At 35.6% G+C, this 14,111-nt stretch overlaps 1 protein-coding gene across 6 annotated transcripts in view; it reads right to left on the reverse strand.

Annotated features, from left to right (window-relative positions):
- LOC100483294 (sodium channel protein type 1 subunit alpha) overlaps positions 1-14,111 on the reverse strand; it is a 139,383-nt gene that overhangs the window by 33,968 nt on the left and 91,304 nt on the right. For all 6 annotated transcript variants that reach the window (XM_034654674.1, XM_002928605.4, XM_034654672.1 and 3 more), the window contains 4 exons: positions 13,574-13,812; positions 12,087-12,260; positions 10,756-11,112; positions 9,071-9,553 (listed from right to left, as the gene is read on the reverse strand). In XM_034654674.1, the coding sequence (XP_034510565.1) occupies positions 9,071-9,553; positions 10,756-11,112; positions 12,087-12,260; positions 13,574-13,812 (1,253 nt within the window). The remainder of the gene's footprint in view (positions 1-9,070; positions 9,554-10,755; positions 11,113-12,086; positions 12,261-13,573; positions 13,813-14,111) is intronic.

The following is a 14,111-nucleotide window of genomic DNA, read 5'->3' on the forward strand; positions in this document are numbered from 1 at the left end:
AAATAAAATACTTCACAATATTTTTTAAGAGTAAATGATTAAATGTTTTTTTCTTGTTCTCCGACTTGATGTTAGGATATTTATGCTTTTATTTTAGACTTCATTTGCTACAGGAAGCTTATTTATAGGGTTTAATAGTTCAATTTATAAGTGATTAATTTATTAAAATATAAATCTGGAATTTAAGGGCCAAAAGAATACAGAATATGTGTGTGTGTATATATTTTTTAATACTTATTTTTAAAGATTTATTTATTTTAGAAGTGAGTGAGAGAGTGTACATGTGCACACATGGGCATGGGGGGAGGGCAGAGGGAGAGGGAGAGAGAGAATCTCAAGCAGACTCTGAGCTGAGCTTGGAGCCCAATGCTGGCCTCCATCTCACAGCCCTGAAATCATGATCTGAGTGAATTCAAGAGTCGGATGCTCATCTGACTGAGCCATCCAGGCGCCCCAAAAGCATTTATTTTTAAAGCTAGGCATGTATTATTTTAAAGGTGGACATTTTATGTTGTTATATATATTTAAATACATATATACATATATATCTTAAATCATATATAAATGAGATGTTCTACATCAAAATATTAGTATTAATATTTTATTGTGTATATTATGCATTAGTAAATATTTCTAGTGTATACAAGCATATTAAAAATTTAAATGACCCCTATTAAAAACTATCAACAAAGCAACAATATAAGATCAAAGAAAAATGCACTGTACTGAGACTTAGCATTTCCACAGAGTAGCTGGAAAAGCCAAATATTAAGTCATTAATTCCCACATCATCCCTAAAACCCAGATGATTTCTTCCTCAAACTGTGGGCTGGAAGGGAAGTCTTCAGTGCATTACTCATATTTACTAAATATTAACTTGTTCTTATCAATCGTGAAATCCAGTGTTAGTCAAACACTTCACCAAGGTAGAAGGGAAAGTGGAGGAATATAGCTCTCATATACTCTGAATTCTGCTTTAAAGTATGTCAAACATGAATTTTGTATTGACAATTAGATAGAAAAGAAATAGAACACCTCATCATATACTGGACCAACAGAAAATTATTATAATGCAAATAAGTTAGAAACAACAAAAAAAGTCTGCAAAATTGCATTTATAATTCCCAAGCTAGAAATCAAAGTTGTAAATCAAATGAGTATTTTCCATTGTTAAATTCATTTTGCTGAAATGGGCATAGAGTCTCTAGTGTTCTTTTGACATTAATTTTTCATGATAAATGATAACATATTTAACGAATACTTAATAAGTGTCTACCAACTGGAGGAACTGTGCAACTATAATGAAAGGGTTAAGAGTTCTGTTTTGAGTCAGAGAAGTTTGGGTTTGAATCACAATTAGTGGTTTTATGGACTTTAAGCAATTATCTTCACCTCCTTAAGCTTTAGTTTTTAATTTGTAAAATGGTCCTTATGTCACATGATTGTTATAAGGATCATACAAGATAACACACAGAAAATGCTTGCCATGTGCTTACCCAGTAAATGGTAATAACTTTCATAACAGTGTTATATAGTTTGTAATATGTGTAATTGCTAATATTTGACCATTTCAACCACCAAAAATATCAGTCTACGCACAAGAAGAAGATTAGGACCTGAAAAAGGAAATAGTGTCTAGACCTAGCACGTGCCCTCATGCATTCACAATCAGATGGAAGATACAGATGAGCAAACAAGTGTCACACACTGTAATCGAGTTAGTATAGGGTATCTTGAGAGCACCACCTAACTCAGTCTAAGAAGAGAGGGCAGAAGACAGCAACATTTAGCACCAGAAGGATGAGCTGGGTGGAGTTGGGGCAGGGGAAGAGGATGGCATGAGTATTCTAGATGGAGAGAATGGGTGTAAGGGTCAGAACCTTACAAAGCACGGGAAGTTTTAGGAAACAAAATATCAGTGTACTTGGATGAGGAGAGGTGGAGACTACTACTATGTGAGGCTGGAAAGGTCTGTAATGGTCATTTTTTTTTGCAGGGACTCATAGGCCATGTTAAATAGAATAGACTGTAAGCAAGGGGCAACTCCTGAAAGGTTAGAAAGAGAGGAGGGCTAGGACCAGATTTGCCTTTTAGAAAGACAATTTATTATGTAGAGACTGGACTAGTGAGAGGGAACATTTGTGAGGGTTACAGCAGTTAAATCTGAGAGATGATGGAGGTCTGCCCTCGTGTGGAGCTGCGGGAGGTGCAGAGAAGACAAAGGTGCATCGCCTTGGTAGTACCCGGAAATCAACCAGATGCAAGGGGGAAGGAGTTTGGGCATCCGCTGCTTAGATGGCAGCACTCTTCACATAGAACAGCTGCCATCTCATAAAGATCATGGCCCTGAGAAACTATAGCTCAGATAGGGAAATAGGCAAGAGCTGGAAGGGAAGAGCCAAGCAATGTCCAGATGGAACTCTACAAAGTGCTGCATGGACATCTGTCAGGCAATTATATGAAAATTACAAGTCTTTTCTCTTCTCCTCCTTCTTCTCTCCTCTCTGCCCCCTCCCCAGAGAGAACCTGCATCCAAAAGCAAACTGCTTACTCAGTTTGACTTAGGAATAGTCTTGTTTGATTTATTAATCTGTATACTTTGAAAAGGTATGACTGATGACATGAAACATACCACTAACTTACGTGATGCCAATTAACACTGAGCCAGCACCTCATTTGTGTCAGGTACTGCAGAAGTTACTAGAAGTACAAAGATACCTATGACCACAGTTCTTATTCTCGAGTTGTTCACAAGATCAATAAGTAGGATAGACAGAGATACACAACAGAGAAACAGAGCGCAATGCATACCTTTCATTGTACACAGCTAGTAATTTTAGTTGGGGGAAATTCAGAGGCCTTTCCAGAAGTGAGAGTTGTTTGATATAGTGAGTTAACAGAGCAACAATATATTTTTGTAGAGTGAATACATGGAAAAAGTCTTGAATATTGATTCAAAGGTCATTTTGTTTTGTTAGATTTTGCAGAGAATGGCAAGGAGATGAAGGTAATTTCTAACAAGAAATGATGGAGTCTAAGGACAGAAACTTCATGGAATCGTGTGACTAGAACTGAGTTGAGTCATGAGGAATTAGACTGAAGAAATGAGTCTGATCAAGGCTGTCCAATTGCTCATGATATATTTAAGATTGCCTTTTTTCTCCCGTACAAATGTGTTTCAGATGGTAATTCTAGTGATACAGATGAAATAATAGGACAGGAAGTAGGAGGTCAAGATTGGAGAGGATTTAGGAGATAAAATCCGCAGGATTTGGCAGGAAATTTGATGAGGGCCTTCCAATTAGAGAAGTTGAGAATGAATCCAGGCTTCTCATAAGCTTTTGAGAGTTTATATGATTGGGAGGAAAATAGCCTGGATTTTTGGAAGCCAGGGAATGACAGAGCTTAAAAGAATTAGGAAATATTGCAGACAATCAAGTGAAATAGGGTCACTGAACTTGGCAAATACGAGAACATCAATGATTTTTGACAGAGAGAAAGGTAGGGGAAGAAACCAGAAAGGAGATGTTTGAAGGTGACTGAACAGTGGAAAATGGGAAGACAGTGAGTATAATCTAATCTATCTTTTAAAGAGGATTGGCAATGAACTCAGGACAGATAACTTAAGGAAGAGATGAGATCAAAGGAACGTTTTTTTTTTTTTAATTTATTTATTCGACAGAGATAGAGACCGCCAGCGAGAGAGGGAACACAAGCAGGGGGAGTGGGAGAGGAAGAAGCAGGCTCATAGCGGAGGAGCCTGATGTGGGGCTCGATCCCACAACGCCGGGATCACGCCCTGAGCCAAAGGCAGACGCTTAACTGCTGTGCCACCCAGGCGCCCCCAAAGGAACGTTTAAAATGTACTTGATTTTATTTTATTTTAGGACGGGAGTCTTTTCCAATTACAAAAGTTTGTGGGAAGGGCTTCTGAAGGAGAGTGTGTCATACAGGATGGAGGCAATAGTTGCTGCATCAGAGACCGTGAGGATTTGTGTAGAGATTGTACAGAAAGAACAGTTGGGGGCATACACATCTATCTCCCAGAGATTTTTAATATCCCCAGATATGTTGTGTGATGCTTCTCAGTGGGGAAAATTATGTTATCATGGTGTTAGTGAATTGGGATATTTGCAAAAATCTTCGTACATATCTGTTTTGATTCAGAATGAAGCAGAGACTTCCTATTCTTATGTCTTTATTTAACATGTATCTACCGGGCACCTACTATATGCTGGGCACCATGACGAAGGTGGGCTATACTGCGGTCAATGAAATGGACTAACCCCTGCTCTCAGGTACATTTAAAACAGCATTGCCCACATAAGGCATTCACCATAGACCTTTCTGTGTATAAATTTAGCCTGCTGAGCAGTGTATGCTTCAGCGGGGAATTGTCATATGTTCTTTAACCCAAATACAGTAAAGGTAAAAGTATTAAATGAAAGAATATCCACAAAACAGCAAATAAATATTATTTTAACATAGATGTTATAATTGAGAGGGCAAATGGGAGTCTAGAAGTAAATGTTCACTACCCATTTATTTATTCACTTCATAAACATTTTGTACTCATTGTGGCCTTAAAGTGAGTAAGACCTGGTTAGTGTTTCACCTGTTCTCAAAGACTTCATAAGCTAGCGATGCAACTATAGAAGTGCTTCCAAATGATTTGGAAGATTCTTCCAGGTGTGTCTTCCCAAAACACAGCTTGGAGTAGCCATAGTCCAAGAGAATAAATGCTCCATAATTAGAAGTAGACCTCCGTGGGTCAGTGTGGGAGGCCGAAGCAGACTGGTCTAACCTGTAGGCCAGTGCAGAAGGAAGAAGACCCTCCAGGACTGAGGGAAACGATGCAGACACCTGTGGCTGTGCCACTAGTCTATGTCCAGCGAGAGATATTGGTAGTTAAGACCACCTCTATAATGGACACCTGTTCTTAGTTCTTCAATAAACAATATCATTAACTTTAAAGTAATGCCAAAGAAAATATTTTTTCAGACACTGTTAAGGAGATTTAGTGTAATAGTTAAGAACATAGACTGTGTTGTCAACTGCCTGGATTCTTCTAGTCCAGGATCAGTCCTCATTTGTGTGACAGTGGCAAGCTACTGAAATGCTACATTCAATGTCCTTATCTGTAAGACTGGAATAATATCTATCTGTGGGTATGAAGATTGAGGGAGACAATGCACATAAAACCCTACAAACACTGTTTTCCCATGGTATGCACTCAATAAATCTTTTTTTGTTATTAGCATGATCTGAATTACAAAGATCCAAATGGCATTTTTACTCACTCTAGGGCTCACTCTTTGCAGAAATAAGTGTACTTTTTTCCCTAACTAGTTTAGTAATGTGTTGTTTTTACTCCAAAAAGGTATAAGTTTAATAACTCACTTCATTTAAAAAGTATTTATGCAGACAGAATTATAGTAGTAATTGTGCTGTTATCACCTTATGTTTCTGAGCATTTTAACTTCCAAATAGGTTTTAGATCCTCATAATATTCCTGTAAGAACCAGAGGACAGTTGTCCTCCTTTTACAAATTAGGAAACGGGATAATAGAGTTAGTGATTTGCCCCATAGTAGAGTGAAGGCCACCAGACTTTTAGCCTAGTTATCTAAACAAATCAACCAAAACCCAAAAAGTTATTGAGTACATATTTGTGCCCAACATTGCAGTGGGTGCTTGAGAAGACTAAATTTATATAAAATACAATCCATAACCAAAGAAACTCGTTTTCTATTTGGAGAGGTATGACTTTATAATGCCAATTTGCCCAATTTTTAAAGCTCTTCAAAACCTGTCTAAGGCACCATTCCTTATCAATTTTCAGTGGAAACCCATATTTCTAGCTGACCCATTATTCTTACTACTGCATGAGTCAAGAAATTTCATGAGGTTTTAAAAACAATTAGGTTGTTTGAGTGTACTTTGTGGGTTGAGGTCTGCTGGGACTTACAGAAGTGTTGAATGTGACCCATGCTATGCCTTTCCTGCATTTGGGGACAAATATGGGACAGGTATAGAAAGATAGCCCACAAATTCATCCTGGAAAGGGGGACAGTGGTGCATAAGTGTGCACTTTATGCGGGAGGCAAAAACAAATACAGGTCTCCCTTTTCACGCATCTGTTCATTTGCAGTCTGTTCTTTGTTTCTTGGAAACTGAGGCAGTCTGCTCCTTGTATACTCCGGTGGCTTCACCTCCTGTGACTTTATATCCCAGAACCACTAAACTATTATTGTGTCTAACACAACATGTTGTGTCATGTCTCTCGGTTTCTGCATATTTATTCTTCCTGACTGGTATGCTCTTAGGAAAAAAAGTTTCCTACCTTTTTTAAGGAGTCTACCTTATCCAGAATTGGAGGAGACAATTTAAAAATGAAACAGAAAATAGAAAATCTATCGCTTTTCCAGATAAACCTGTAAAGCAATTTATTACAGAGGGCAAAAGGCAGACAACACGAAAGGACTACCTGTGTTACTATGGTAGTTTACTAGGTAGGTTACTGTGCTACTGAAAGGACTATGTTACTACTAATTTTTACAAGAAAACACTGGCCAACGGAGTGTTGGGAATGTTATTAGTAATAATAATGATAATGACAATTCACTGCCCATTTATAATGTGTCAGGCACTGTGCTAACTTCTTCACATTTATTGTCTCATTAAATACTCCACAGAAAGTATGAAGTAGGTGATATTATCCCCATTTTTGAGATGAGAATTGAGGACCAGATAGTCAGGTAAGGCCACATGGCATGTGGGGAATCATCTAACACAGGGTTTGGCTCTAGAGAATAATTTATTATGAACAACATTATAATTGTGGGCTACCATGTCTAAAAAAAATGTTTAGAAAATGGATAATAAACAATGACCATTTATAACTTTAACCCAAGGCATTGATATAATTTCAGTAATGATCCATTAAAGATAAGGCTCATTATTGAAATCCAGGCACAGAAATATCAACATATTTAAATGAAGCAGGTCTAGCAGAGCCCATGGCAGGTAACATTGTGAGTTAATAAGGTATGTTCCTACATCGAAATTCACAATTAAAGGTTGAGAATCATCCTTCTAAAATCCAAATATAGGTACAGTTGACCCTTGAACAATGCAGGGGTGAAGGGGGCTGACCCCCTGTGCAGTCAAAAATCTGCATATAGCTTTTGGCTCCCCCAAAACTCAATTACTAATAACCTGCTATTGACCAGAAGCCTTACTGATAACATAAACAGTTCATTAATATATACATATTTTGTATATATATTATATACTGTATTCTTATAATATAGTTAGAGAAAAGGAAAGTTATTAAGAAAATCATAAGGAGGAGAAAATATATTTACAGTACTCTACTGTATTTATTGAAAAAATTCAGCGTATAAATGGGCCCACACAGTTCAAACCCATGTTGTTGGAGGGTCAACTATATATGTATGTGTATATATATGTATATATACTAATTCAAAAATGAATGAAAGAAACTGAAATGTAATGGGAATGAATAGAAGTTTCAGTATTTAATATAAAAATTCAGCTGGTTGAGATACAACTGCATTTCAATAGCAATTCTTGTGAAAAAAGACGAGGGATAATTACTTTCTTAGAAACCCTATGTAAATTGACAAGGCAAATGTCTAATAAAGAAAAAAAAAGCTCTAACACAATATTAGGTTGAATCAGGAGAAAAATGGAGTCTGGATCATGGGAAATAAAACTATATTTTCACATGTGCTCTCAGAGCAAGTGTGATAATGAGAATCCTTCAAAATGGTTCTATTACACAGAGTTAAATGAGATGGAGAAGTTTAATCTGAGTGCCTACTTTGTAGCAAACATATTCAAGCATGTCACAATATAAAAGGAGAGACTACATGCATATCAGAACAAAATGGTGTGATAGCTTGTGAGATGTATGAGCCTAGAGAATGAGTTGTTTATTACCTATGCTCTGCCTTCTATCTCTAGAAACCAAAACAGAAGCCATCCATTCTGCCTGGGGTCCAGAAATTTTCATGATCCCTACTTTCAAAGCACCGAAACACTGTTATTCATATTTAAGAACTCTACACTTCAGGCACTCCCCCGCATGGACCAGGGCTTGCACTCTGATTAGGAAAGCGGTGCATCTGAGCTCGGCATAGGCAGCCCGAGCTTCATTCATCATGTTCCCTACATCATGCCATGTGCTCTGGTATCATCTATTCTGTTTAATTACAATTTAAAAAAATACTGGTATAATAAATTTGTTTATCACCTCCTACTGGGTCATGACTCATCATTTGAGAAATACTGCATTACGTTGTCTCTAAAGTTTCTACTATCCCAATATTTAAATTTTCAATTAATGCAATGATAATCCAAGATACAAAATGACACAGAGTATGAAGGAATAGACCTGCCTCCAGTGGTTCAGTGGACAGTCACTTTTTAATAAAAAGGTCAGTTTTTCTGTTAGCCCTGAACCATACAGACAAAACAGTATATAAATCATGTACAATTTTTGCAGAAAAAGTATTTGTTATGGTATTTGTAATAAAAGTTTCTTTTTTTAAAAGTTTCTTTTTTAATTCAACAGAGCATATGGTAGCTGTTAGTCTTCACCAAATATTAAATGTAAATCTGAAATTCAAGACAAAAAAAATCGGATTAAAAAAATATTGCCAAATTTATTTTAAAAGTACTTTAGAACCAACTTTATAAAAATAAAAATCATTTTAAAAAAATCAGCTTCCATTGGTTCTTTACTAAAACCCAAATTTTTAATGAACAACATTTTAACTGAGATAATAACTCAAAATCCTGAAAAAATTATACAATGTTTTACAAAAATGATCTCTCATATTTTCGCCCTGAATTCATTATTCATGGACATGTGAAATGAGATGAGGATCTGCCTACCATTGTATCTCTGTGCTCTTTCTTTCCCCATCTCATTACACAAATCTGATTTACCCAAGGCAGCAAGACACATATATATACTTATATACAAGCAATAATACATGTACATACATATAAATTTATAACTACCCACATCTATAAAATCTTACCTCTTTGCTTTCCTCCAGATCTGATTCACTACTGAAGTCCTCTGTGTTTAAATTTTCAAAGTCTGACTCTCCTACAGCAATTGGTACAGTCACAGTAAGACTGGGATTGTTTATGAATGACATGTAATCGCTTTCATCAATAATGTATTTTTCAACACTGCTGCCGGTTCCTATTCCACTTGTAGTTCCATTCACGTCTCTAAGATAGTCAAGATCTTTTCCAATTTCTGTTGTATGATTGGACATACAACTGTCTTTTTTATTGTTTAGATCATCAAGTGGTTTAATTTCATCTAAAATCTTTTGTTTTCTAACAAAGGATTGTTGAATAAATTCATATATTTTTCTCTTCACGTAAGCTATTCCCTTGTGCATCCTGTCCACAGCTATTTGGAGATTGTTCATTTCATTGTCATCATCCGTGGCTGCAAGATTGTCTGCACTAAATGAGCTCAGAAGCAAGGCCAGAAAGAGGTTCAGGACCTTAAAAATAACATGGACATGATTATAATTTTATCCCAATGTAACGAAGAGCAGACTGATCACTTACTCCTCTAAGTGCAGAGGAAACTGAAGGTTTTAACAGCTAGGTAGGAAAGGAACACCATAGCATAGTGATTAGAAGTTGGGCCATCTGAATTTGTGGTCTGGCTCAATAGTGGCTACACTCTGCATCATTGGGCAAAGACATGATTTCTGTTGGTCTCACATTCTCCCACTTATAGGATGAAGTTGAATGAGTTAACCTAAGGTTTAGCTATGTTTAAAATTGAATGATTATAAGAAAACAGATGGAAATAGATACCATATAAAGTTCTAACCTTAAAAATCACTGGTGTTTATAATTATGCACTTAATACTTTCTATAGTTTCTTTTTTGATAAACAGAGATACTGAGTTAGATATTAATGAAAAAAATCATTATGATCCAGAATAAGAATCAGTATCTTAACATAGGCATTGACACTTATTTTCTTAAACTATTATATTTCTCATACTCCACTATTAATTAGAAGAACTGTTTATAAATAATCTCTAATATTTCCATAAGACTGACAATATATGTATCTTTTGGAATATACCACATTTTCTATACTACAAAGAGTAATTCATGTTTCAAACTTAAGAGAGAGAATTGATCAGTTACTCCATTTGGGTAATCTCAGGCATCATTAGCCCACCCTTATTTTGACTGAGAACCACTAGAGAATTGATTAACCTAGGTTGGCTAATGCACCTGCCATATGACATAGAGTGATTGAATACTATATGCCATAAAGAGGCAAGGAAATGGTAAAGTCACTATAAATGCTTAAAAACAGCACTCTTTAGTCCTCTACCGGCAAGTAAGATAAAGCTTTCTTTAAATTTTTTTTCAGACTTCTTTCTCCCTTTTCTCTGAATTTGTAAAATGTTCCCAGCATATCCTTCAAGGTCTGTCTTCAATATGATACTCTACTAAAATGCATATACTAAATGTGATGAAATGATTGACAAAGCTGATTTGAATATAAAAACTGTAGGGTCACTCCTATATTGCTGTGTTGTCAAGTGAGACTATATGCATATCCAAGCCTGAAGACTTTATAAATTATTGATCATAGTTTTTGTTTTGGATGAAATGGTCACCATTCTATTATACTCTTAATCTATTTCTGAAATATATATCTTAAATGGGTACGTACCACCAGGTTTCCAATGACCATGACCATCATGAAGACAGTAAGGCACATGGCTTGACCAGCAACTTCCATACAGTCCCACATGGTTTCTATCCACTCTCCACACAGCACACGGAACACAATCAGGAAGGAGTGGAAGAAGTCATTCATGTGCCAGCGTGGGAGCTCACAGCTGGTAGAGATCTTGCAGACACAATCTTTGTAGCTTTTACCAAAGAGCTGCATGCCGACCACAGCAAAAATGAAGACAATGATGGCCAACACTAAGGTGAGGTTACCCAGAGCCCCCACTGAATTGCCGATGATCTTTATTAGCATATTTAATGTTGGCCAAGATTTTGCCAACTTGAAAACTCGGAGCTGGAAAATAAAAAAAATTAACATATATTACTATGATCTTTACATATATTGAGGTTTAGCAAGAAATGATGATTAATATTGAATCTCTTACAACATCTTCCCTGCCCTTGAACCCACTCAGGCTCATGGCTAGTTTTTGGACCCTCTAGGAAGAATTACATTCTTCCATATTTTAACCATGTAGATCATTTTCCCTAAGAGTGAATTTTTTGAAGATCACTTGGGGTCCAACTGTCCTTAATTTGCTTTGTGAATGTGGTTCTAGGGTATGCCAGGCCTGTCACTAATATTAGCATCTGAATCACAATAATCTCTGTTGAAAAGATACTCTTTTGTCAAGAGCATATAAAATGACATCATATAGAGCCTCTGCTACAAGCAGAGAAAAGTGTTTATTATTCTTTAATACTCCTTTGGAGCACTGACATAGCTAGATGCCTGCATTTAAAAATTTGGAGATTTCCCACACCTATAATTATTTCCCTGATTTGCAAGGACATATATGTAAATCAATGGGCATGGTAAGTAATCCTACAGATTTTTCTCCTCTGATTTAGGGAAGGGGCATATTTTCCAGAGGTCGAATTAGGAATTTTCTGCATACCCATTTTGTGTCTGATCACCATCCATCATACAAAGGGCTGTTTATATTTTCAAGTCACTATTAAAATGTGATATATTTTCATTAAAAATATTTTCTTCAATCCAGAATATTAACTATATCTCTAGAAACAATAGTTAGTCACAATGGCAACTGAGTTATATATTAAACTTTACCTGACTACGCTTTTTTTTTTAATAAAGTTTTTTCTAAATAAGTGGAGATAATTTTTTTCCATTTAGGGATAGTTTTGATGATAAATGTTACACAAAAATTAAAAATGTTAATAGTTGCATAGTAAAACCTATAAGAGTACTATGTAAAAGCCCTGGTTGTTGGACAGGTTTTGTTTTTGTTGCTGTTTGTCTTTTACCAGTCGGAATGAACGGAGAACTGATAGTCCTTCCACATTGGCAAGGCCAAGTTCTACCAGGCTAAGCGTCACGATAAAACCATCAAAGATATTCCAGCCTTCTTGGAAATAATAGTAAGGATCCATAGCAATAATTTTCAGAAACATTTCTGCTGTAAAGATCCCAGTGAAAACCTACAATCAAAACAAAGTTACTTTAATTCCATCAGATAATGATAAAGTAGAATGACTTGGTATTTGGTCATAGAACAAAATGTTTATGCTAATTTCCCCATAATGATTCTATTACTAGATACGTTTGTATAGTAATTTATAGTTTATATAAAAAAGCTCTCATTTATTCTATTTCATTTTATTGCCACAGAAGTTTATGAAGTGGTTAATGCAGGTAATACAAACATTACTTTATCCATTACTTTACCAGTGACTTGCCTGGTATCATACAACTAGAAAATGGGAAAACTAGGATTTGAGTCCAAATCTATTTTTAACTTCCATCACATCAAACTGCCTGTCCTTCCAGATTTTATGCAACGTGGGTACTCACGACATCTTGCCCATGAACACTTTTATTTATCTGTAAGTGTATTCCCATTTTCCTCAAATCCGATTATTATATGCATATATCTATTACTGTAATATGTGTGTTACTATTATCAGTTTGTTAAGCATGTGAAAAAAATAAATTTACTTCCATAGTATAAATACCAGAGCTTTAAAACTGTAAATACTACAATGCAGTATGCTTTACATGTTTGGCTTTTTACCATCGAAAATCTTAAACCGCAAAACAAATACCATGATAAATACATACATTACTTTAAAGTCCTCTTTCTTTCAGCAAATAGAAGCTAGTATTCCTAAATTGAGTCAACTGACAAACACTTTAATAATTCATGTTTTTAAGCACAGGAGAGAAGGATTTAGGTGACAACCTTTACCAAAAATGACCTTACTAATCAAATAATACACAAAATGTACTGGAGGTCTTCAATATTTGATGGTTTTGCTATAGAACAGATGGATAAAACAATCCATGTCCTACTTAGATCTTGGAAGAGGAAAAGCTGAATACATTTTTGAGTTGTTAAATTTTTGCTTATAATGATGATGACTCAGCAAAATAAAATCTACATTTTTTTTTTTAAAGCCTTCTACAGCTAGGGAAACTGTGATAATATCATTTCAAAAAGTGTGCCCTTAAATTGCTTCTGCATCTTGAAAAAATTATAAATATCAATATTGACCTTTCAAGTAGTACTATAGACCTATGCCTATTGCTCTCTTTCTCAATTTTTGCTTTGACATTAAGGGCTATTATGGTTGGCATAAGGTAGGGTATAGCCAACTAGATATAATTCTCATCTTTTGGGAGCCACGAGGTAGGAAGGGTGGTAGAAAGACTGCTTTAAGCTATTATTAAATGGAAACAGTTTCTCAAACAGAAAATTCAAAGACTGAAGACATTTACCTTCCAACATGCTTACCAAGTTTCCTACTGCAAGCACATTATTGAAATGTTCTGTCATTGGGTAGTGCTCCATGGCCATGAAAAGAGTATTTAAGACAATACAGATGGTGATGGCCAGGTCAACAAATGGGTCCATCACAACCAGGTTGACAATATGTTTCACTTTTAACCAATATGGTGAACAGTCCCAGATTAAGAATATGTTAGAAAATTTATACCAACAGGGTGGGCATTTCTGTCTGGATTCTTCAAGTTCTAAATTAAAAAAAAAAAGAAAAAAGAACCACCAAAAGATATATTTTGTACACATATATATTTATTTCCGATCCACTAGACTTGTTTTTCAGTAATCAACACATTTTTATTTGTTACACAGTCAACCTCTTTTGAACTTCAAAAAAACTATAGAATTTATTCTTTAGATACCCGAAGTTATTTCATCAGACATAGGTAGCAGAGGTAGCAAAGAGCATTTTTGTCGCCTGCATTGACAATATGGCTCAGCATCTGGTCTGAAGTGAATGGTCTTTTAAATGAAGTTGCAATAGGAACGT

The sequence above is a fragment of the Ailuropoda melanoleuca genome, chromosome 2, assembly GCF_002007445.2.
Source record: "Ailuropoda melanoleuca isolate Jingjing chromosome 2, ASM200744v2, whole genome shotgun sequence".
NCBI lineage: Eukaryota > Metazoa > Chordata > Mammalia > Carnivora > Ursidae > Ailuropoda > Ailuropoda melanoleuca.